General features: G+C 39.1%; 2 protein-coding genes across 6 annotated transcripts in view; one reads left to right on the forward strand and one right to left on the reverse strand.

Annotated features, from left to right (window-relative positions):
- Nucleotides 1–3,198: 3,198 nt before the first annotated feature.
- On the forward strand, nucleotides 3,199–21,579 carry Ctbs (chitobiase). 2 transcript variants are annotated; one of them, XR_009379946.1, is made up of 8 exons: nucleotides 3,199–3,379; nucleotides 7,003–7,141; nucleotides 7,606–7,814; nucleotides 13,186–13,357; nucleotides 14,816–14,913; nucleotides 15,209–15,370; nucleotides 18,351–18,683; nucleotides 21,058–21,579. XR_009379946.1 is itself a non-coding variant. In XM_059266410.1 (7 exons), the coding sequence occupies exons 1-7, from the start codon at nucleotides 3,248–3,250 to the stop codon at nucleotides 18,573–18,575; spliced, it is 1,137 nt and encodes a 378-aa protein (XP_059122393.1). In that variant the 5' UTR covers nucleotides 3,199–3,247; the 3' UTR covers nucleotides 18,576–19,595. The 2 variants fall into 2 exon arrangements, 1 of the variants encoding a protein (XP_059122393.1); XM_059266410.1 differs by lacking the exon at nucleotides 21,058–21,579 and having other exon boundaries at nucleotides 18,351–19,595.
- Nucleotides 13,008–21,670, reverse strand: part of Spata1 (spermatogenesis associated 1) — a 41,122-nt gene continuing 32,459 nt past the window's right edge. For 3 of the 4 annotated variants that reach the window (XM_059266406.1, XM_059266408.1, XM_059266405.1), the window contains 2 exons: nucleotides 20,964–21,051; nucleotides 13,008–13,337 (listed from right to left, as the gene is read on the reverse strand). In XM_059266406.1, coding sequence (XP_059122389.1) covers nucleotides 13,309–13,337; nucleotides 20,964–21,051 — 117 coding nt within the window. In that variant the 3' untranslated portion in view covers nucleotides 13,008–13,308. Of the gene's footprint in view, nucleotides 13,338–17,613; nucleotides 17,685–20,963; nucleotides 21,052–21,670 lie in introns of all 4 variants that reach the window. The other variant, XM_059266407.1, reaches the window with a different exon arrangement.

A 21,670-nucleotide genomic window follows, 5' to 3' on the forward strand; every position in this document is an offset into this window, starting at 1 on the left:
GTGGGCTTTACCTTTCCCATCAAACCAACAGAGCGGTTTTACTGATTGTGAATTTATTCTGAGCCCACAGGAATATGACAGGCATGAGGGCACATCAGCTCCTAAGAGTAATAGTTCTGCTGTATGATGCATAGTCCTGTTCACGCTGGAATGCCCGTAAGCACCATACATGCTGTCCTTAGAGATCATGGAAAAGAGTTCTGAGTGGGATGAGGATTGTTAGATCAGGGTCCAGTGAAGGAGGTTGATATAGCTACAGGAGGAAAGGTTTGGGATTCAGGAGGAGGAAATGTTGGCCATCTGTGTTCAAATATCTGAAGAGTCCCCTACAGAAGAGAGATCACCATTTCCAGCAAGTTTCCAAGGTAAAGTTCCTGGGAACAATAAGACAATTTCCAGCCCAAGGTGAAGAAACTATCTGCAATTAGTTTTCTTTAAAAGGTTAGCTGCTTAGTAAAATGGCAAGCATATTCTGGAAGAGCCAAGCAAAAGCAGAAACCTTTTTTTTTGAGACAGGCTCTCACTATGTAGCTCTGACTGTCCTGGAACTCACTATGTAGACCAGGCTGGCCTCGAACTCACAGAGACCTGTCTGCCCCCAGCTTCCCAAGTGCTGGTATTAATGACATGTACCACAATTCCCAGCTTTGAAATTTATTCCTTATGGAAGGGAAAGATGGGTGTAAGGTGGGACTGGAAGACCTGATGTTCAAAGATGGCCATGGAGATTCTAGAAGCTGTCCTGACCTGTGCGGCTGACTTGATGTCAGTCCTCAGCTGTCACCCTAATGCTGTTCCTCCATCTCAGTGAGATAGATACCTAACTCAAATTGAGATGACTGTTAGAAATAGAGCACTCTGGCCCTGGGGTGCTGCGCAACTCTACCCGAGTGGACAGGTGACTTGCTCAGAGGCCAGGTAATAGGCTCTGGAGCAGCTTGAGGGCTGCCCCTCCCTGGTGGGAAATGGAGACTACTTGGCATCGTTGTTGAGATCACCGTCTTGGAGCTACACTGTCCAAGTTGCAATCCTAGCTCCACGCCTTACTATCATTGAGCTGCAATCAACCCTTGAGATACAAATCAGGTTTTAGATGGAAAAACACCGAAAAACAAGAGTATCTGCTAAGGCAAGCTCAGGTCAAATCCCTGCTTCACATTTTGGAACATCAGGGCCATCTACCTGTAGTTTAGCTCCATTGTCTGTGATATCAGACTGAGACCTATGCCTATTTCACACGGCTATGACTCTGATGCAGGTGTGAGGAGTCAGTGCATATCAGAGCAGTGAGAAGGAGCGTAGCAGAGCAGCAGTCCTCTCAACACACTCATCACAGGAGACCGGAGAATGCTGCCACTGCAGACCCCAAGAAGACTTCAAGAGCTGTGATGAGCTGTGATATGGTGTTAATTGTCAGCTTGACAGGATCTAGGACAATCAAGGAGACAAGCCTCCAGGCATGGATTATCTAGGTTAGGTTACCCACTGGGCATGCCTATGATCAAGTTAATTGTGGGAGGGAGACTCTGGCACTGTGAGTTGCACCGTTCCCTAGGTTAGTTCCCACACTGCATTATAAAGGGGAAGGCTAGCTGAACGTCAGCACGCCTTCCGATTGTGACCAGCTGCCTCAAGCTCCTGTTGCCTTGACGTGGCTGCCATAGTAGACTGTACCCTTGAACCGTGAACCGGCATAGCCTGTCCTAAGTTACTTTTTAATTACAGCAACAGGAAGAGAAGTTAAGACAAAGCCAATCTGCAAAGATTACAAGTATACTAATTTATTCCATTTCTAGTTATCTTAAGCTTGGTCCTCTTCTCAGAGAGCTCAGGGAGGTCTTTGTTTTGATAATACTTTGGTTCTGGGAAAAGAATTCATTTAAATTTTTATTGGTGTTTAGGGGGTTTGCAATAAATTTAAACTCATATGCTATAATTGGCGTTTTAATTGTTATTGTGAGTTTAATGACATTCAGTTTCCTTTAGAGCCATAAAGAGAATATTTATTCCTGTTGGTGCTTAAACAAGAGAATTCCCCATAGAAATGCAATAATCTTCAAAATGTGCTTTCTTTCCAGCATTTACTGCACTTGCCAAGCAGAAAAATATAGGCGCAACCCCAGGATCTCATAGAGCAGTGGTTCTCAACCTGTGGGTCATGACCTTTCGGGAGTCGAACGAAAATTTTCACAGGGGTAGCCTAAGACGTCAGAAAACACAGATATTTACATTGCAATTCATAACAGCAGCAAAAAATTTCGTTATGAAGTAGCAACGAAAATAATTTTATGGTTGGGCGTTTCACCACAACATGAAGAACTGTATTAGAGGGTCGCAGCATTAGGAAGGCTGAGGACCACTGTGAGGGAGCCTGCTGAAACTCCCCTGTCACGTTCTCATAACAAAAGGAAAGGCTCTTCATGAAGCTGTAACTCTCATGCTAAGATCACTGCACAGAGTTTATTTTATCTTTAAATTCACTTTATTTTATGCGGGGGAAAAATCACAGTACACACAACCAAATATCTGGTAATATGACAATAATATCACTCCATCTGTTTCACATTTTTTTTTAACATCCCGTGTAGAGACTTGGAAAAGAATGCCCATTTTTTGATCGATTTTGAGTTTTAAAAAGAAAACATGAGCTCTTGGAGTTTACAGTGAACTTACTGGGTGGGTGTGGGGGGTGAGTGTGCAAATGGTTCTGAAACAATTGTAAGATGGATGAGCAGAAAACTTTTAGAACACGCAAGCATGGCATGGTGTGGAGCCAAAGAGTGGGGGAGAGGAAAAAAGTGGTGGAGCTGAGAGTTACTTGAGTTAAGACTGCTTTGCTGGCCTTTCCAAGCACTGGAGTGTGGGCGCCTCTTGCCTTCACTCATATGCTGTGCCTGCAGCTACCGGGGAGAGGGATTGAGGGAGACAAGGGTTCCACGCTCCCACCGGCAGCAGGCCCAGCGATCTACCCCTCACGGAAGCAGGCCCCGCCCTCTCAGTCCCGCACACCAGGCAGCTGGCCCCGCCCTCTAACCCTTCACGGAAGCATGTCCTGCTCTCAAACCCGCACACCCGGCAGCAGGCCCCGCCCTCTACCCCTCCCATCGAAGCAGGCCCCGCCTTCTAGGCCCCGCCCACACAACAGGCAGGCCCCTCCCCTCCACCACAGGCCCCTCCCCCACCCCGCCCACCCACCGTCAGGCCCCGCCCCTCAGGCGGTGCCTTTCCGGCGGCCTCCACCCTAGGCATGGCGCTTCCCGGTTTCCCGGGACTCACTCTCCTGCTGCTGCTGCTGCTGGCGCTCCGGCTCTCGGCCGGGGACTGCCCGTGTTCCGAGGCTGCGCTCTGCCGACCGGTCCGCCATCGCCGCGACTTCGAGGTCAGCACGCCCTTTGCCCGTCCGCCTGGTACTCAAGGCCGTTAGAGAAGTTGTGGCGCTCCCAGCAGCCTTAACCACCCCGAGCCTTCCGCTATTGGGAGTGATTCCCTTCAGAGTAGACAGGAACTCTCCGGCCGCTTGAGCCAGCTGGTGCCCCTGCCTCTTCGGACCCCCAAGGCCAGCTCCTGTCCCTACCCACTCAGGCTCCTGCGGGGAGGGAGGAGAACCGGTCCTCAGTTTCCAAAGCAGTGCGTGTTCAGTACGGATAAAGTCTCAACCCGAAAAGTACACCCGAAAGCAGACGTTCTGCTGACTTTTACTCATGATACGGATTCTTATGGACGCTCACTCCCCCAGGAGTGGGGCAAAAACAAGTACTTGATTTTCCTTGAACCCAACCTTACGGTTTATAAAGCTTCTGGTAACTTCACTCTTTTTTTCGAGACAGGGTTTCTCTGTGTAGCCCTGGCTGTCCTGGATCTCTCTATGTAGACCATGCTGGCCTCGAACTCACAGAGATCCTCCTCACAGAGATCCTCCTGCTTCTGCCTCCCAAGTGCTGGGATTAAAGGCATGCGCCACCACCGCCCTACAACTTCACTCTTTCTTGAAGCAATAGTAAAACCACATAACTGGAGTAGACAGCGGTAGCTGGACCTGGAAGAAGTCAGAGAGGTCAGAGGTTCGAGTCTACAAAAATTGTACAAAGAACAAGCAATTCAAGGGTCTTAACCTTGTATTTGGTTTTGAGGTATAGCTATTTAAATCTCTGTGTTTGCACCCATTGTTTAGAAAAAAAAACAGTGACAGTGTTTTTGTAGACTCTGCCTAGTGTGGAAAGCTAACACCCTTTAAAGGGAAAAATGTAGGTCCATTAATGTTTCTTTGAGCAATGGTCGTTGGCAGCACTCATTATAAAAAGCTCAGAAGTTAAAATCCCGGGTAGTAGGTCTTTTACAGGCTGAATCTGGAAGAAAAGTAATTGGTTGACAATGGATAGCTGCTTACCTTTTTGTTTATGGTCTGGCAGAATTTCCCGGAGATTACTTAGTTGGCTGGTCCTGATTGGCTAAATTGGAATCCAATGCACTCACTCAGCTATTTCAGCCTGAAGCTCCTCCCCACAATTAAGTGGCTTTATAACAATCTGATTTATTGTGGCACTCAATACTTAGTGGGTGATATAGTATTTGTGAGCATTTTGAATTATACACAAAGAAACAGAATTATGCTCATTCATAGATTCGTAGGAAATGAGGCCTTTCACTGTCTTTTTGTTTTTTGAAATAGGAGGCTAGATTATATGGTCTCCCTCCTCGCTGCATATATTTGTGTGTGGTCAGCGGGTGTGTGTGGGGGGGATACCGGAGAATTGAACTGTGCTTTGAGGGTGAACACCATTTGTACTAGCTGGTTTTATGTCAACTTGACACAAGCTAGAGTTGTCAGAGAGGAGGGAACCTCAACTGAGAAAAGGCATCCAGAAGATCCTGCTGTAGGCAAGCCTGTAGGCCATTTTCTTAATTAGTGATTGATGTGGGAGGACCCACCCCATTATGGGTGGTGTCATCCCTGGGCTAGAGGTCCTGGCTTCTCTAAGAAAGCAGGCTTGGCAAGCTTCCAGGTTCCTTCCCTGTTGGAGTTCCTGTCCTGACTTCCTTTGAGGATAAACAGTGATGTAGAAGCATAAACTAAATAAATCCTTTCCTCCCCAAGTTGCTTTGGTCGTGGTGTTCCATCACAGCAATAGTTACCCTAAATAAGACACCATTCTCTACCATGCCAAACCCAACACCTCCTTCCTTTGTATTTTCAAGATTGGGAGTGGTTGCTATGATATCACAGGCCCTAGCTTTTTTTTTTTTTTTTTAAATAACAAATTGAATCTTAATTATGAGAATTAAAGCATCGGGCCATTCAGTTTTGCATTCTGTGTGTAGTTTATTGGATAGTTACTTGGCAGAAAAAAAAATGAACTATGCATAGTTAATTCTGAAAGGTAAGAGGGAGGATGAGGAAATCAAATGTCGGCCTTTACTGTTAGGGTTCGTGCTTTACACAGCCCTTCCCCATCCATTCTCCTGTGGTTCCCAAGTCTCTATTTGCAGTGCCAATGTCATGTGCCATCCTTGCTTCAAACACTAGTGGATCTCCAGATAAAATGGACAATTCTGTGGTCCTCCAAGTGCTGCTTGAGAGTGCCACCTACCTTGTTAATTTTATGTGCTTCCATCTCGTTAGCGTTTCTGTGCTGTAGCTGTAGAATAGTTCGTTGTAAGGACTTTGGTTTTGTTTCTGCTCTGCCAACGCTCACTTGTCTCTTTTCTTTTGTCTTTCTCCAGGTTGCGGAAGTCCCCTAACTTGCAGTCATCGTGGATTTCTTGTGACACCTAGCTAGCAGATTCCCTTTATATGGTGTCACAGGCCCCTGCATCCCCTTGTATGCCTTAATGCTATTGTAATAATTCCTAGTGGACCTTGGTATTTATTAACCTCTGTGCCTCTAGTGCAGAGCAAATTGCCTCTCCTACATTTTACTGGAATTCATTAATATTTACTAAATCCATAAATTAATACCTTGAGGTAAAAGGAACATGATCAGTGTTGCTTTTGTGCTTCTAGAATTATCTTGGTGGGGAAAATGCTGGAGGAACAAGTTAGCTACTTTAAAATTGGACCTGACTGCTCTTCTAAGTTAGCGTCATCCAAAGCACACAGAGAACCAAGCAGTGTCCGTGGCCCCACACGAAGTAGGCAGAAGTTGAAGCTCTTCAGACTCTGTACTTGGTGTTAGCTGCGCTGTTCCAACCTTCGCTGAGACCCCACTCATGATCTCATTCACCCAAACACTTCCTACTGGGATTCCAGTTTCGGTCCCTTTCAATCTGTTTCTCACTTCAGCAGAAGGGGTTTTCCAGAACACATTCTTTTTCTTTTTAGAAATATTTGTGTCCTGACATTAGGTGACGAAGAATGCAGTGGAAAGGTCACATAAACCACAAATGTGTAAAGCAGATGGTTTTTCTCATTTCAACTCTGTCACAGGCTTTTTGTTTTGTGTTGTTTGTTTCGTGGATAAATGTAAAAAAATTAATCAATAGTAAAAGTAAAAAACCTTAAGTGAACCTCCATGGCTTCAGGGTGGCCATTCAGTCTGCATAGAAGTTCGCTGAGATGTAGTTTGATGTTTGAGTGGCTACCTTAATCTAGATGAATGATGTTTTTATGTGAGTCCATTACAATAAAGTGTTTTATTAAATAAATTAAAAAATGCTTTTGTCCTCTCCATTTCCCTCAGGATACTAACTTCTCAATAGGGCTGAATTACTGACACAGCTATTCATGATTTGCCCCAGATTAACCATTCCCTGGTTCTTTTCTGAATTCTAGTGTCTGCTATACTAACATTTGTAGTCACTGCTCTTTTTGTCTTCAGACCTCGACAGTAGCCAGTACTTCTTCCAGGTCCATGTAGCCAGCAGTTATAACGGTAACCTGACGTCTTGTCCTGTACTCTCTGTGCCCAGTGCCCACCACAGTACTGGACATATGGAGGTGGTTTGTGTATGTCAGTGTGAGAATCTCGGATTAAGTGCTGGTGCCTCCCCCTGTTTTCCTGGCAGGTCTTTGTATTTGATGTTGGACAGAAAACCTGGAAATCTTATGACTGGTCACAGATTACAACTGTGGCAGTTTTTGGAAAATATGACTCAGAACTTATGTGCTATGCTCACTCAAAAGGAGCCAGAGTAGTGCTAAAGGGTATGTTATTAGCAGACACATGTGCCTAGCTAATGGGAAAAACATAGTTATTTACTATAGTCCTTTTTTGGGCCATTCTTTTTTTCAAGACCTAAAGTTAATTGTGGATACTGTTAAATCTAGTCCAAAAATACTGATTTTTTTAAAAAAAAATTAAATAAAACCACTTCTTGTTTTTGAGAAAATGTGATTGCCTAATTACAGCATGCTGACCTTTAGTCATGGTCTACAAGTTCTGCTTCTAATTGAGAATTATTTTACTTATAATGACCATTAGTAAGTAGTGGCTGTTATTTGGCACACTATTTCTCCATTTGGAAAGCAAATCAGAGGCTTAATATTCCAAAAATAACGATGTGTCTCAAAGACATTTTGATCCCTTTGGGAGTGGCTTTGCGAAGTAAATGGCTTTTAACTCTGAAAAAGCATGTGTATAATTATGTCTGTGTCTGTGTCTGCCAAAGGTGATGTCTCCCTGAAGGATATCATTGATCCTACTTTCAGAGCATCATGGATAGCTCAAAAAGTTAACTTGGCCAAAACACAACATATGGATGGAATTAATATAGACATAGAACAAGAAGTTAACTGCTTTTCACCTGAATATGAAGCATTGACAGCTTTGGTTAAAGAAACCACCGAGTGCTTCCATCGTGAGATCGAGGGATCACAGGTAAACAATTATTCATTTTTTTGTTTTTGGTCTTTAATCAAAATATATTCATGAAAGTATGACTTATGGTATCTTAGTTTTTATAGTAATGAATGGTGAAAGAATTTCTGCACATATTTCCCGAACACCTTTTCTGGAGTGTTAATATTATTTAAGTTCCCGAGTTTCTATTCATATCAAAATACAGCATTGGGATTGTTCTGTCTACTTGCCTACAGCACTACAGGCTGTGAGGCAGCAAGAAGCCAGAAGGGCCTAAGCTGCCTTTTACGAGTAGAGAGCAGAAAAAGCAGGCACTAACGAAGAGGGGTAGTGCTGGGGAACTGCCTCATTCTCTGTAGTCTCTATATTATTTGCAAAGCATGCAGGGCCCACAAAAGCTCGAAGGACTAATTCTATACAACCAGCCAGAACTGTAACAATAGGCCATACACATAATTAGAGCAGATCTCAGCACAAGGCGTCTTTACAATGTGTAAGTAGCAAAGGGCCGTGTGCTTCTAGATCAGGGTTGTCAAACATGGCCACACATTAAGATAACCTGGGTCTTAAAAAAGAATAAAAACCTAAACACCTGTGTACACACACTGGAGAGTCACCTCCAGGAATATGCATGAGGCCCTGGGTATAACCTCCAGCACTGAAAAAAAAATGATTCCTGAGTGTCTTAGTTAGGGTTTCTGTTGCTGTGAAGAAACGCCATGACTTTAATTGGGGCTGGCTTACGGTTTCACAGGTTTAGTCAGTTATTGTCATGATGAGATGCATGGTGGCATGCAGGCAGACATGGTGGTGGAGAAGGAGCTGAGAGTTCTACATCCTGGTCCACAGGCAGCAAAAGGAGACTGTGTGTCACACTGGCATAGCTTAAGCATATAAGACCTCAAAGCCTGCCTCTACAGTGACACACTTCCTCCAACAATGGCACACCCACTACAATAAGGCCACACCTGCTAATAGTGCCACTCCCTATGGGCCACGCATCCAAACACATGAGTCTATGGGGGCCATACCTATTCAAACCACCACACTGAGCAAATTAAAGATCCCTGTCTTTAAGCATTTAAAATCCTGCCATTTATGTGATGGTACATGTTTAATACCAGTGCATAACTGATAAGAGGCAGGAAGACTGGGATTTCAAGGCTAGCCTGGACTATATAGTGAGATGCTGTCTCAATAAAGCCAAAATATTTATTTAAGTAGGACTCACACACATTGTCCTTGGTATCCCTGGAAGTTGTTTCCAGGACTCTGGATATCAAAATCTGTAGATGCTAAAGTCATGTACAAAATGGCAAAGTATTTGATATAACCTACGCAAAACTGCCCATATACTTTAAATAATCTTTATATTACTTATAATACCTAATACAGTGTAAATACATAGCTGTGTTGAGGATATAAGGGTAAGAAAAATATCCACACATGTTCATTATAGACAATTAGCACATGTTTTTATCTATACTTTGTAGAATCAATGGATGTAGAACTCACCATTATAAAAAATATGTATAATAAATATATTCTGAGTATCTATTATATATACATGTAATATTCATCCAAGGTAGAGCACCAAAAGTACTATAAACCAATGATTCTGAAACTTGCTCCAGGATCACATGAGGGTGCTATTTATAATTTCCTAACACTGATTCATTGAGTATGGGATAGAGCTTCGGGAACTGCATTTTTACCATGTGCTGTAGGTGATTCTAGCAGAGTTGGTTGTCATGAACTTGAGACTCACTGGTAAAACTATGACGCAAGGATGGACATATCTAGTGGGAAGGAGATTTATGGTTTAGATTGGGAAGATAGCATCACTCTTGCACTCAGGAAATGTTTGCTAGATGTTTGTTGAATTAATATTTTAAAAATTTACATTTATTTAGTCTGTGTATGAATGAGTGTGTGCATGTGTGTTTAAGTCAAAGAACAACACTGTGGAGTCATTTCTCTCCTTCCATCAGTTCCAGAGAACAAACTCCGGTTTCTATACTTGGTGGCAAGTGCCTTTACCCTGAGCCATCTTGCCAGTCCTGAATAAATTAAAAGGAAGATTTTAAAAGGTATATATCATTTATACAGGGTTAATCTTGAAATGATACTTGAGAATTTCATTATAAAAAAGGAAGAACAAATGATAGACCACTCAAAAAGGAGTCATTCATGACATGGCTCAAAGTTCTTAAGCTAGAGATCAGAAAACAAAAATGCCCCAAAGAGAGAGCCTTGAGTGGGAAACTGAGCTTCATAGGAATGCAGTCAGAGTTAAAGAGCTAGAGATGCCTGTAAAGAGTTCTTTCTACAGCTTTGTTCTCAAAGTAGACTCAGATGCTGTGGTGGTTTGAATAGGTATGGCCCCCATAGACTCATGTGTTTGGATGCTTGGCCCATAGGGAGTGGCACTATTAGCAGGTGTGGCCTTATTGTAGTGGGTGTGCCATTGTTGGAGGAAGTGTGTCACTGCAGAGGCAGGCTTTGAGGTCTTACATGCTTAATGCCCAGTGTGACACACAGTCTCCTTTTGCTGCCTGTGGACCAGGATGTAGAACTCTCAGCTCCTTCTCCAGTACCATATCTGCCTGCATGCTCCCATGCTTCCCACCATGACAATGGACTAAACCTGTGAAACTGTAAGCCAGCCCCAGTTAAATGCTTTCTTTTTGTTGTTGTTGTTGTTTTTGTTTTTTCAAGACAGGGTTTCTCTGTGTAGCTTTGCACCTTTCCTGGAACTCACTCTGTAGTCCAGGTAGGCCAGAGTTGCCATGGTCATGGTGTCTCTTCACAGCAGTAGAAACCCTGACTAAGACAGACAGATGCCTTATGTGACTTAGCACAGGGCAAGCTGTAAGGGCTAATACTAAAACTTAAGGCTTTGGCTTTCTTGTCTTTATCCACTACTTTCTCAGAAGTGTAAGATAAACTGTGACAGGCAATTCAAGTGAAAATACTCTTAGTATTCAAGATATATAAGTAGTAACAGTAGATTGGAAATTTAACTGCTTAGTGGTACTTGCTAACTTTATTACTGCAAGACAGCTCCCATTTTGTAATAAGAGGCAGTACAAATGGGTCCAATATGTAAAATTTTACTTCATAACCAATTGTTGTAGAACTGTTAGTACTCAATGAAGCATAGGGGAAACTTTCAGAAAGTCTGAAAGTTTTGCTAAGATAAATTAGACAAAATATGAAGATTTTATATAAAGACTCATTTTATTATAATTGATAAGTGTTTACTGGGTGCCTGATTACGGGAAAAACATTTGGTGGAATTTTAGAATGTTTTTACACAATAAAACTTATTAATATTTAACACAAACAATATTAGGTCCAGCCTATATTGTTTGCTCCCACGGTCTGTGGAAGAGTCTAACAGCCAGCTGAGGATTCTAATCTGAGGGATATTCAATGAATCTAAGCACACTGAGTTCTTTAGTCCATTAACTTTATTCTTCTAAGTCAATTCTATCTGCACAGTTTCTTTTCTGCTCTCTTACTTCGCTCCCATTAGTCCCTCCTGTTCTCAGTCCCTCCTGCTCTCGGTCCCTCCTGCTGTTCTCTCATCATTCTACCTAGTTCTTTCCATCTCCGCCCTCATCTTTTTCTTCTCAATCAATTCTCCCAGTGCTCTCAGGGAACCAGTATATAGACCCACACAGTAATTCTTTGGTAAAGCAATGCAAGGCTTGAAGTTTTCAGGGTCGCAGAGAGAGGCGATAAGGATCCACACATAAAACAATTAATTGTCAGCTTCCAATTACAACCCAAAAAGGGGAGTGACTAAAGGAGAGTTCTCTGGTAGGGCCAACTAAAGGCTAAGACCAATTAGGGAATTTATGTGCTCAAACTATAATCTAGAAATGGCTAGGTAAAATGTTAGGGGTCAATAAGTCACAAGAAAGTAAACTGTCTTTGGCGACACTTTTCCCGTTCATCCCAGCTGCAGCTGCTTTCTGATAGGGAGGGGGACATATGCTAGGTGGCTAAGCAACCTATGTCAGAGCATGTAGTATTTGATTAGTAAAAGCACTTTCACTCAGAGTAATTGCTGAAGAGAAAATCTAGGAATAGCACCTGGCTGAGGAGGAATTAAAACTTGATTTGCACAAGAAAGAAGCTTGGCACCTATCACCTGCCTGGCCTTGTAGGCAGTCTCCTTGGGTCAGTGGGAAGTAACTGCCTTAACTCAGTAACTAGCAAATGGCTAAAACATCATCCCAGGAATGTGAGCAGTAAATCTCTTCAGTTAGAGTCTTATATAAATAACCCAGGGTGAAGGTAAGGGGTTGAGGATTTAACTGTTAGTGGTTCTTTTATCTGTGAGTGAGATGGGCTAATGTTTATCTATGTGCAGTTCTGTCCTTGGAAAAAGGTATCTTTGCTGAAATACTTTTGTCTGCAGAATGGCCCTGGCCAGATGTATGTTAATAAAAAAATAAACGCCGCTGGGGACAGCTATCCAATTACCCTAAATGTATAGGGAAAGTTGTGCCCAAGAGTGAGATGCAGTCAGTCATGAGATTACATGTACACATAACATGGAGATGCATGGTAAATGGGGAGAATCATAACTGTTATTGCATAAAAAGTTTACAACAACAGACTGCCAGTTCATTCAAAAGGCAGTAATTCCATAACACCTTGCATTATGGTTTACTCTAACAGAACCCTTAGTTCTGATAGGCTGACCTTCTGAGCATTAGTTGTCACCTGCTGTATACTCTCATGGATTTTTGCTACCAATGGCTCTCAATAAATATTTAAAGTAAAAAACATATTTCAAGAGACTCATCCTTGATGATCACCATTGAAAGTAAAGGATAATTTATCACCTATTTCATTTGGCTATTTCCAAAACTAAGATCATTTAAGTGATATGTTAAGCATTTTGAGTTGGTGAATGAAGCCCAGTTCTCTTGACAGTAACTCAGAATATCATCAGGCAGTACTAACAGGTAACCTATGTTGCTACACAGTAAAGTCTGTATTTGATTTCTTTTCTTCACCTTCTGCTTATTCAGGGGCCCCACCATAGTGTTACTATTGAACCTTTGAACCTGCTTCTTTCAGTCAGTGAGTTCCTAGCCCACCCTTTGAGAACATTTGGATTTGAAATTCTTTTTCCTCACAGTGCTGTGCTCCTGGTCCTTGTGTATCCAGATACATGCGCAGGCCAGTCCAATGTAGTAACAAAATATATTTATTAGGCCTTATTAGCCCTCTTCTACATGTGTCAGATTACATACGCATACACTGTAAGCAGTTCTTTATCCTTAGGTAGAATGAGGCAAGAGAATGTATGATAAGAATCTGATATACTTTATCATGTTATATAAAATAATATGTAGGCTTTTTTTCACAGGTAACTTTTGATGTAGCTTGGTCACCAAAGAACATAGACAAAAGGTGCTATAATTATACCGGAATTGCAGGTGCCTGTGATTTTCTCTTCGTGATGTCTTATGATGAGCAAAGTCAGATCTGGTCAGAATGTATTGCAGCAGCCAATGCTCCCTATAATCAGACATTAACTGGTAAGAATCCAAGAAATGATCACTTAATTAGTATTATTTATTCCAAAACCTTACACACTAAAGTACCTTTTAGTTTTTCTAAATTATTTATATACCCTTTTTATATAAAAGCTTGCTTTACAAATAAAATATAACAATAAAATAATAAAAATAAGTTGGACAGTTTTAGTATTTTCAAAAAAATTGAAAATTTCATTTACTTCTTATCGCACCCTCATGGGATAGCTATATTATCATTGGTCCTACATTATACTTCAAGCCTAACACTCTTGCCATATGGCAAGACATTTTTATTTCTATTATGGAAGTTAGTGCAAAAATTCTCAACTGGTCAGAGTGCAGACAATAATTGTATATGGACTCAACCATATATACTCAACCACAAATGGAAACTCTGTAACACACACACACACACACACACACACACACACACACACGGCTCAGGGACCATTGTGAGGCGGACAGAATGTAAGAGCCAGAGTTAGGGAGGGCTATAACAGAAGTGTCTCCTGGTTATGAAAGACTGCACACTCTGAAGTTTACAGAAAGAGTATAAGAGCCAGAGTTAGGGAGGGCCATAACAGAAGTGTCTCCTGGTTATGAAGGACTGCACACTCTGAAGTTTACAGAAAGAGTGTAAGAGCCAGAGTTAGGGAGGGCCATAGCAGAAGTGTCTTCTGGTTATGAAAGACTACACACTCTGAAGTTTACAGAAAGAGTGTAAGAGCCAGAGTTAGGGAGGGCCATAGCAGAAGTGTCTCCTGGTTATGAAGGACTGCATACTCTGAAGTTTACAGAAAGAGTGTAAGAGCCAGAGTTAGGGAGGGCCATAGCAGAAGTGTCTTCTGGTTATGAAAGACTACACACTCTGAAGTTTACAGCAGCTGTGGCCGCCTGCACAAGACTGGCACAAGATCTAGCCCATCCCCATTCTCGTGAGTAGTTGGAGAGTTTGTTCACATTTCTTGTGTCCTAATTACAGGTCACTATAGTATAAGAGCAAGGACATTTCTTATCTTGGTGGTCACTAGGAAGCATACAGAGTACTTTTAAACATAGAACACTTGAGTTTCTATAAGAAATTCTGAGTATCACTACCACAAAGTTAAGATTTACAGAACGTTTTGAAGCTTTAGAATCTCAAATATCAAATATACGTTAACAGCTAACATAAAATTAGTATGATTTCTTGCAATTTTCATTTCTCCAATTATATTTTGTGTATTTTGTTTCCATAACATCTTTACTGGATGTCATCTCTTATTAAGAAAGAAAGCTTAGAAAGCAAGACATAGGACTTCCAGTTCTTAAGGGATGACTTTTTAGCAGAAAATGGATCTGTAAAAATGTACCTGTTTCTCCAAACTTAAGATCTGGTGGTGCTGTCCAGCTTCTATGTACATATTAACAGATATATAAACAGAAGAATTATGTGTTTTTCTATCCCCATGTGACTAGGATATAGTGACTATATCAAGATGGGCATTAGCCCTAAGAAACTTGTAATGGGTATTCCCTGGTATGGTTATGATTATACCTGCCTGAATCTATCAGAGGTAAGAACAACTTATTTGTTATATGATATTGCTCCATTATATATTTTATTCAGCTTTGATTATGTTTAACTTTATTTAAATAATTTCTGAAATATATTTTGAAGCTAAACTTTGTTTCTTTTTAATTTTCTAATATGGAAGTTTCTGAATGCCATGCATTTTCTTCTTAATATTGATTATTCTGTGTAGTCAGATTATTTATAGTGTATCTTTTATTTCTAACAGTTTTTATTATTCGTCTCATTTGGATTTTTACATTTGCTTAATAATAACATGAACATGTTTGTATTTCTAGGATGACGTTTGCACCATTGCAAAGGTCCCTTTTCGGGGGGCTCCTTGCAGCGATGCTGCAGGACATCAGGTGTCCTACAAAGTGATCATGAAGCAAGTAAATAGTTCTGTTTCTGGAAGCCAGTGGGATAAAGACCAGCAAGCTCCTTATTATAACTACAAGGTAAGTTTTCATAAATTATGAACATTTACTCTATTAGTTTCCATAATTCTGTATTTTGTGGTTAGATATTTGGCATTAATAATTTACCAGTTTTACTGTTTCTGTGCATAAACCTGTCTGAGTCTGTGTAATCAGGAAGTTGAGTTGCCTGGGGAACAATTGAAGTTACATTACTAGTGTAAAACTCTTGCCTGGTCTACTTCCTTTAGAATGTTTTATGCATATCACAAATAGGACTTCCTTAATAGCTGACAACTATGCTAAGGTAATTTGCTTTTCAAAGGGCTTTGACCAAAGTAGGTTTTATATTTGAAAGTCTCCATTTATTTCAAAATAGCTTAACAATTCTGATGAGATCCAGAGAGGTGGGAATGAAGCCGAGATTAGTAGATGAGTCATTATAGATTTTTATATTGAAAAAATGGCATCTGTCAATTTTATTTTACAAGTAAAACAAAGTATAAGGAATTTTAAAAGTTAGGAACAGAAAAACATTACATAAGAAAACATACACACACATAGCATATACACACATACATAAATACATACATACAGGCAATATTACTAGAATTCTGTTCTGAGAACTGTTAACATTATACATAGATATGCACATACATGTGCAAATATTCATGCATGTTCTATGACCAAATATGTTTAGAAAACACTTGGCCATATCTGTTGGTCTGGGATTTCTATTGTATGGAATTATATTAAAATATTTAGGAAATGTTGCAATACATAAAGTATTTATTTAACATAGAGCCTGCTTCAGTCCACTCACAACCAGGCAGGTAAACAGTATTTTATGGTTATAGTAATCAATTATATATAATTTATAAATATGTATGTAATGATAGTATATACTGCCATACACTGTTTTGTAATCATTGGCTTAATTTTTCTTTACTAAGTAAGAAGATGCAGAAACATATTCTTTTTTCAAAAAATTAACATTTTTAATTGACAAAATTGTATCTATTTATGATATACAACCTGCTTTGATATACATATCCATTACATGTGTCTTACTTTACACAGTTCTTTTATAGTGAGATCAGTTAAAATCAGCAGTTTTAAAATATGTAATCCCTTGCTACTTTGCTCTTAATTATTGTGATGATGGTATTTACTAGATCTTTTTTATTTATTTCTCTTGTCTGACTAAAATAGTGTGTCCTCTGAATGTCTCCCATCCTCCCCATCCACATCTTCTGATATAACTACCATTTTAGTTTCTTTGAAAGGATAGATTTGTTTTTGAGTTAAGTATGTTTACTTTATTTCCTAGACACACTTGAAGATGTTTTTACTCTTATGCATTAGTTGCATATATCAATGGGATTCAGTATGGTTTTTCAACACAATACACAGCATCCACTGATAAAATCAAGGTTGATAGCATTTTCCTTATAGTTTCTTTATGTTTGAAGCCTTTGAACTCTTCCCTCTTATTCATAAGGTACTCCCTTCCATCTGATTGAGTGTGTGTTGCTAACTACTATCCAGAACATACTATTTGAGGTCAAATAACTCATGAAACAATTTGGGGAGCCTTAGAGGCCATTTAATGGCACTTTAAACAACAATCTGTTGTTACTATTATGCCCCTCATTTTTAGTCACAGTATAATCAAGTTTCTGTTGTGTCTGAAAAGAATCATTCTGCGTTTTTATTCAGTTCAGCAATAGCAGATTCATCCTGAACTCAATATTCTAGAACCATGAAAATAGAACCACATTTTAAGCATGCTTAAACCAATCAATCCACAAGGTGAAGAATGAAGAATGAGATACACCTGTATTGAATGAGTCCACTAAACTGAAATGTCAGCAGCCTATTTGTTTATTATTGTTCTTAGACTAATCAAAAAACTCATTCCAGGAGTGCCTCCACAGATAAAAATAGTACTAGCATTCATTCAGAATTCCCTTTAAGCAGTTTTCTAATGCATATAAAAACAAAATTATTTTTCACTATATCTCTGGTTTTTTTTCTCATAATACATTTTCCTCCTTCATTTGTCCTTTTGCCTACACCTGGTCCTTTCCTTTATTTCTTTTCTGATAACCCATGTGTTTCTTGAGAGACAGTGGTACAGGGTAGAAGGTGAATACAAGACCACAATCTAGTTCTTGTTCTTAATCAGTCCTGTGCTCAGTCATCCCGGGAGTCACCTCCAAAAGCCTTAGAATCAATTCTGTAAGACCTAGGAAAGTGGCCCTTTCCTCCTCCACTGCTATTACCTGTTCATCTGGCTGATTTATCACAAACAGTATTCATCTATTGAACTCTTAGGTTGGCACACTTCCAAAAACTGTAAAGAATACAAATAAATAAATACACAAATAAACAAACAAGCAAACAAGCTGGTTTTAATGGACAGTAGCAGTTGTTCCTTTTAACTTGGGTTGCACATCAGTTACCCAGTGGAATATTAAAACAGAAGATAAACAAATGTGGATCCTAGCACCCGCCTTAGAAGAATTTGATTCAGCATGTTTTATGTAAAGTGAGACATAGAAATCTGAACTGTTAGTTTGGTGTTGTTCTAGACAGGGTCTCAGTGTGTAGTTTAGGCCTGCCTTGAACTCATGATCCTCTTGCCTCATCGTTTTGAGTGCCAGGTGTTCATCACCAGGCCCTTCTAGGGTATAATTTAAAAGCTCCATGACTTATAATGAATCAAGCATACATCTTAGTTGATAGTCATTAGAACAGATCAAATAAAGAATCTTAAGACAAGGAGGTTCTTAAATAGACTACATTAGGGGGTTAAATTGTGTAATCTTTATTGCTGCTAAAGTACCACAAGGTAACATTTAGAAATATCATGTATATGACCATTAAATAATAAAGCAGAAAAGTAATGTGCTATAAATTTTTCATTATTTCTTTGCATGCATTTTGAATCCTTGAATTTGATAATTTTCCCCTCCTGTATTAAATTCTTTAAATTTACAGTTTACTTATTTTTGTATAGGATCCTGCTGGCCATTTTCATCAAGTATGGTATGATAACCCCCAGAGCATTTCACTAAAGGCAGCATATGTCAAAAACTATGGCTTGAGGGGCATTGGCATGTGGAATGCCAACTGTCTTGACTACTCAGAAGATGCTCTAGCCAGAGAGCAAACGGGAGAAATGTGGGGAGCCTTAAAACCAGCTGTGATGGAGAGAGAGGAGCATCTTTTGTCAGACTATTAGATTTTGCAAGAATGAGCTGTATAAATGGATCTAACTTCTTGCAGAGATAAAAATGTATATATTTTGTCATGTTACCATAACTTACCTATTGATATACTCAACACACAGGTAAGAAATAGATTCTTCATTTGAACATAAAAGATACATACATATCTTAAATATCCAGGAATATAAAGCAAGAAATAAGTCAACTACTCTATTAAATATACCTCTATGTTTCAATATTATAATTTAATTAGGAAAATTGCTTTCAAAATTTCATGTTGAATTTTCTCTCTTGGTATTAAAATATACTGTTAAAAACCATTACTGATTTTAAAAATATGTGTAACTAGTGGACAAAAGAGGATAATGGGGTGGGGAATGAATATGATCAAATTATATTACACACATATATAAGAATCTCAGAATGAAGCCCATTATTTTTTACAATTAATATATGCTAATAAAGAAAGTTACAAGAACTATATGTAACTTGAAATAGAAACTATTGGCTTCAAACACGGTCTTAAGACCTAGCCTTTGAGAAACAGTTTATGTTGAATTTATTTTCAACAAATCTTAAATTTAGAACTAGGAATTTAGTATCTATTTAGATTCATCAAAATGATTAGACATGATTTTTCTGATTCCTGACTCCTTATAGTACATACTAATGTTTCATGACATACCCACATTAGTGTCACTTAAACCTTTAGACAGTGTATGAGATTTAAAAAATTATGCATACAAATTAAATGTGAGATTACTTAGTAATATTTGAACCAGTAAACTTGATATGAGATTTGTGTGTAAAATTCTTGTAATAAGAATAAGCTGATGTTGAACTTGATTCTATTCACTGTTTACATTTCTAGTCATTCATAGTCCTTCACTTATTAACCCTCATTTCTTGCCTAGTTTCCATGTTTTTCTTCTACATTTGCATTTTGCTTATAGGCTATGTAAGAACATTATTCTCTCATCTTGCTCCTTTTCTAAAAGATCAATTTTGGAAAATAAATTTCTAAATATAAAGCAGTCTTTGTTCTCTTTTTCTTTCTTTTTTTTTTTCCGAGACAAGGTTTCTCTGTGTAGTTTTGGTGCCTGTCTTAGATCTTGCTCTGTAGCCCAGGCTGGCTTCGAACTCACATGCCTGGCCTGTTCTCTTTTTCAAAGCAATTAATAACAACATCACAGGGCTGGAGAGACGGCTCAGCAGGTAACAGCACTGGCTGCTCTTCTAGAGGGTTTGGGTTCAATTCCTAGCACCCACATGGCAGCTCACAACTTCATTTCCCTAGGGGCTCTTTAACTCCAGTTCCAGGGGATCTGACCTTATGGCACACACATGGTACACAGACATACATACAGGGACAGACATACAAACATCCATGCATATAAAATAAAATAAAATCATAACATTGTATTTATATTGCTTTCTGAAAATACATAGATTAAATGTTGTTGTGGAATAATCTTTTTGTACACTGTGAAGATGTGTTACTCTGATTGGTTTAATAAAAAGTTGAACGACCAATAGCTAGGCAGGATTTCTGGGCAGAGAGGATGCTAAGAAGAAGGCAATGAAGACACCGGGGATGCAGAGCAAGTAGGATGGGCCCTATGGAGATGAGGTAATAAAACCACAAGGCAGAAAGTAAATTAATAGAAATGGGTTAATTTAAGTTATAAGAGCTAGTTAGAAACAAGCCTAAGCTATCGGTCAAACTTTCATAACTAATAAGAAGTCTCTGTGTCATTATTTGGGAGCTAGCTGGCGGAACAGAGAAAGACTCACTACAGTTTGTATCTTCTGAACTCCATGTACATAAATCCTGTCTTCTTTTGATCCCCTCCAAACTGGAATAAGTGATGTATCAACTATTGGTTATGACAGTGTTATGTTTTCTATTTACTTAGTTTTTATGACAGTAAAATTATTTACTTTCTTAGTATATGTTGAATAACTTTATAAAAATCATATTTCTAAAAGCAGTATAAATTAAATTATTAGACACAAATTTGTCATATACCTATATATGCAGTTGTTTTTAATTGAAATATGATTAACAAAATTTTATTTCTAGGCAAATATACTGGTATTTACTAAAACATTGTATGTTTTGCTAATCATTAATTTGATCATCATACTGGCCTTTAAGTTCATTAAAAATAAGAAATTATAAAATGTAGTACTGTAAAATAGGTAATAGACTCAAAATCTTCAAAATAAACAGCCACTATTTAGATTTATACTATAATTTACAATACCTACACAAAAAGTAAATTTATTCTTTAACTGCTACATCAACCTTATGATTTATAAAAAACATTGCCAAGGAACACATGGCTTGTTTTGTTCCAATCATTCTCTAAAATCTCAAGAGGTCAGTTCGATGGACTTACACAGTGGAGATTTGAAAGATGAGCTCATTTTCTTCTGTGTCAGTTCGGCTTTCAGTGTCTGTAAATCTGAAACTGCTTGTTTTCTCATCTGCAGAGAGAGGTGCCTTTCAGAAATGAACTTCACCTCAGCATTCCAGAGGATGTCATGGTGGGAACTGCTCCCATTTACCTTTCATGCCTTCACTCTTACTAGACTACTGCAGTAAATTCATGTTATACATCTTGGTTAATAGGCATTCTTATCTAGCCAGATGTGCATGAGATAATGTCCATTGTGAGTATATAAACAACAGTTGAAATGTCTCAAAATATAGAATAAAAGGAACTTTACTTTTTACTTTGGCTTCACAATCTCAATGTGTAACAAGTAAAAAAAGTGATAACAGGATCCTGAATACAAGACTCTTTAGGGAATGAATAGATAGTTAAGACGTGTAATAGGATACACTTGTGCCCAGAATGCTTCGAAGGGTCTTAAACCTTTGATTTTCCTCATTTCATAATTAAGGAAACAAGGCCAACCAAAGGCTAAGTACTTTGCTCAGAGTGCTAAACTACAAGATTGGAACAGCCACCTGTATTCCACATACTATGTATGGATCAAGAGCATTAGCACTGCCTATGAATTTGTTAAGAATAATGAATCTCAGGCTTCCCTGGGTTTATGGAGTCAAATGCTGCATTTTTAAACAAATTCTCCTGTTAAG

The sequence above is a fragment of the Peromyscus eremicus genome, chromosome 6 (genome assembly GCF_949786415.1).
Source record: "Peromyscus eremicus chromosome 6, PerEre_H2_v1, whole genome shotgun sequence".
NCBI classification, from domain to species: domain Eukaryota; kingdom Metazoa; phylum Chordata; class Mammalia; order Rodentia; family Cricetidae; genus Peromyscus; species Peromyscus eremicus.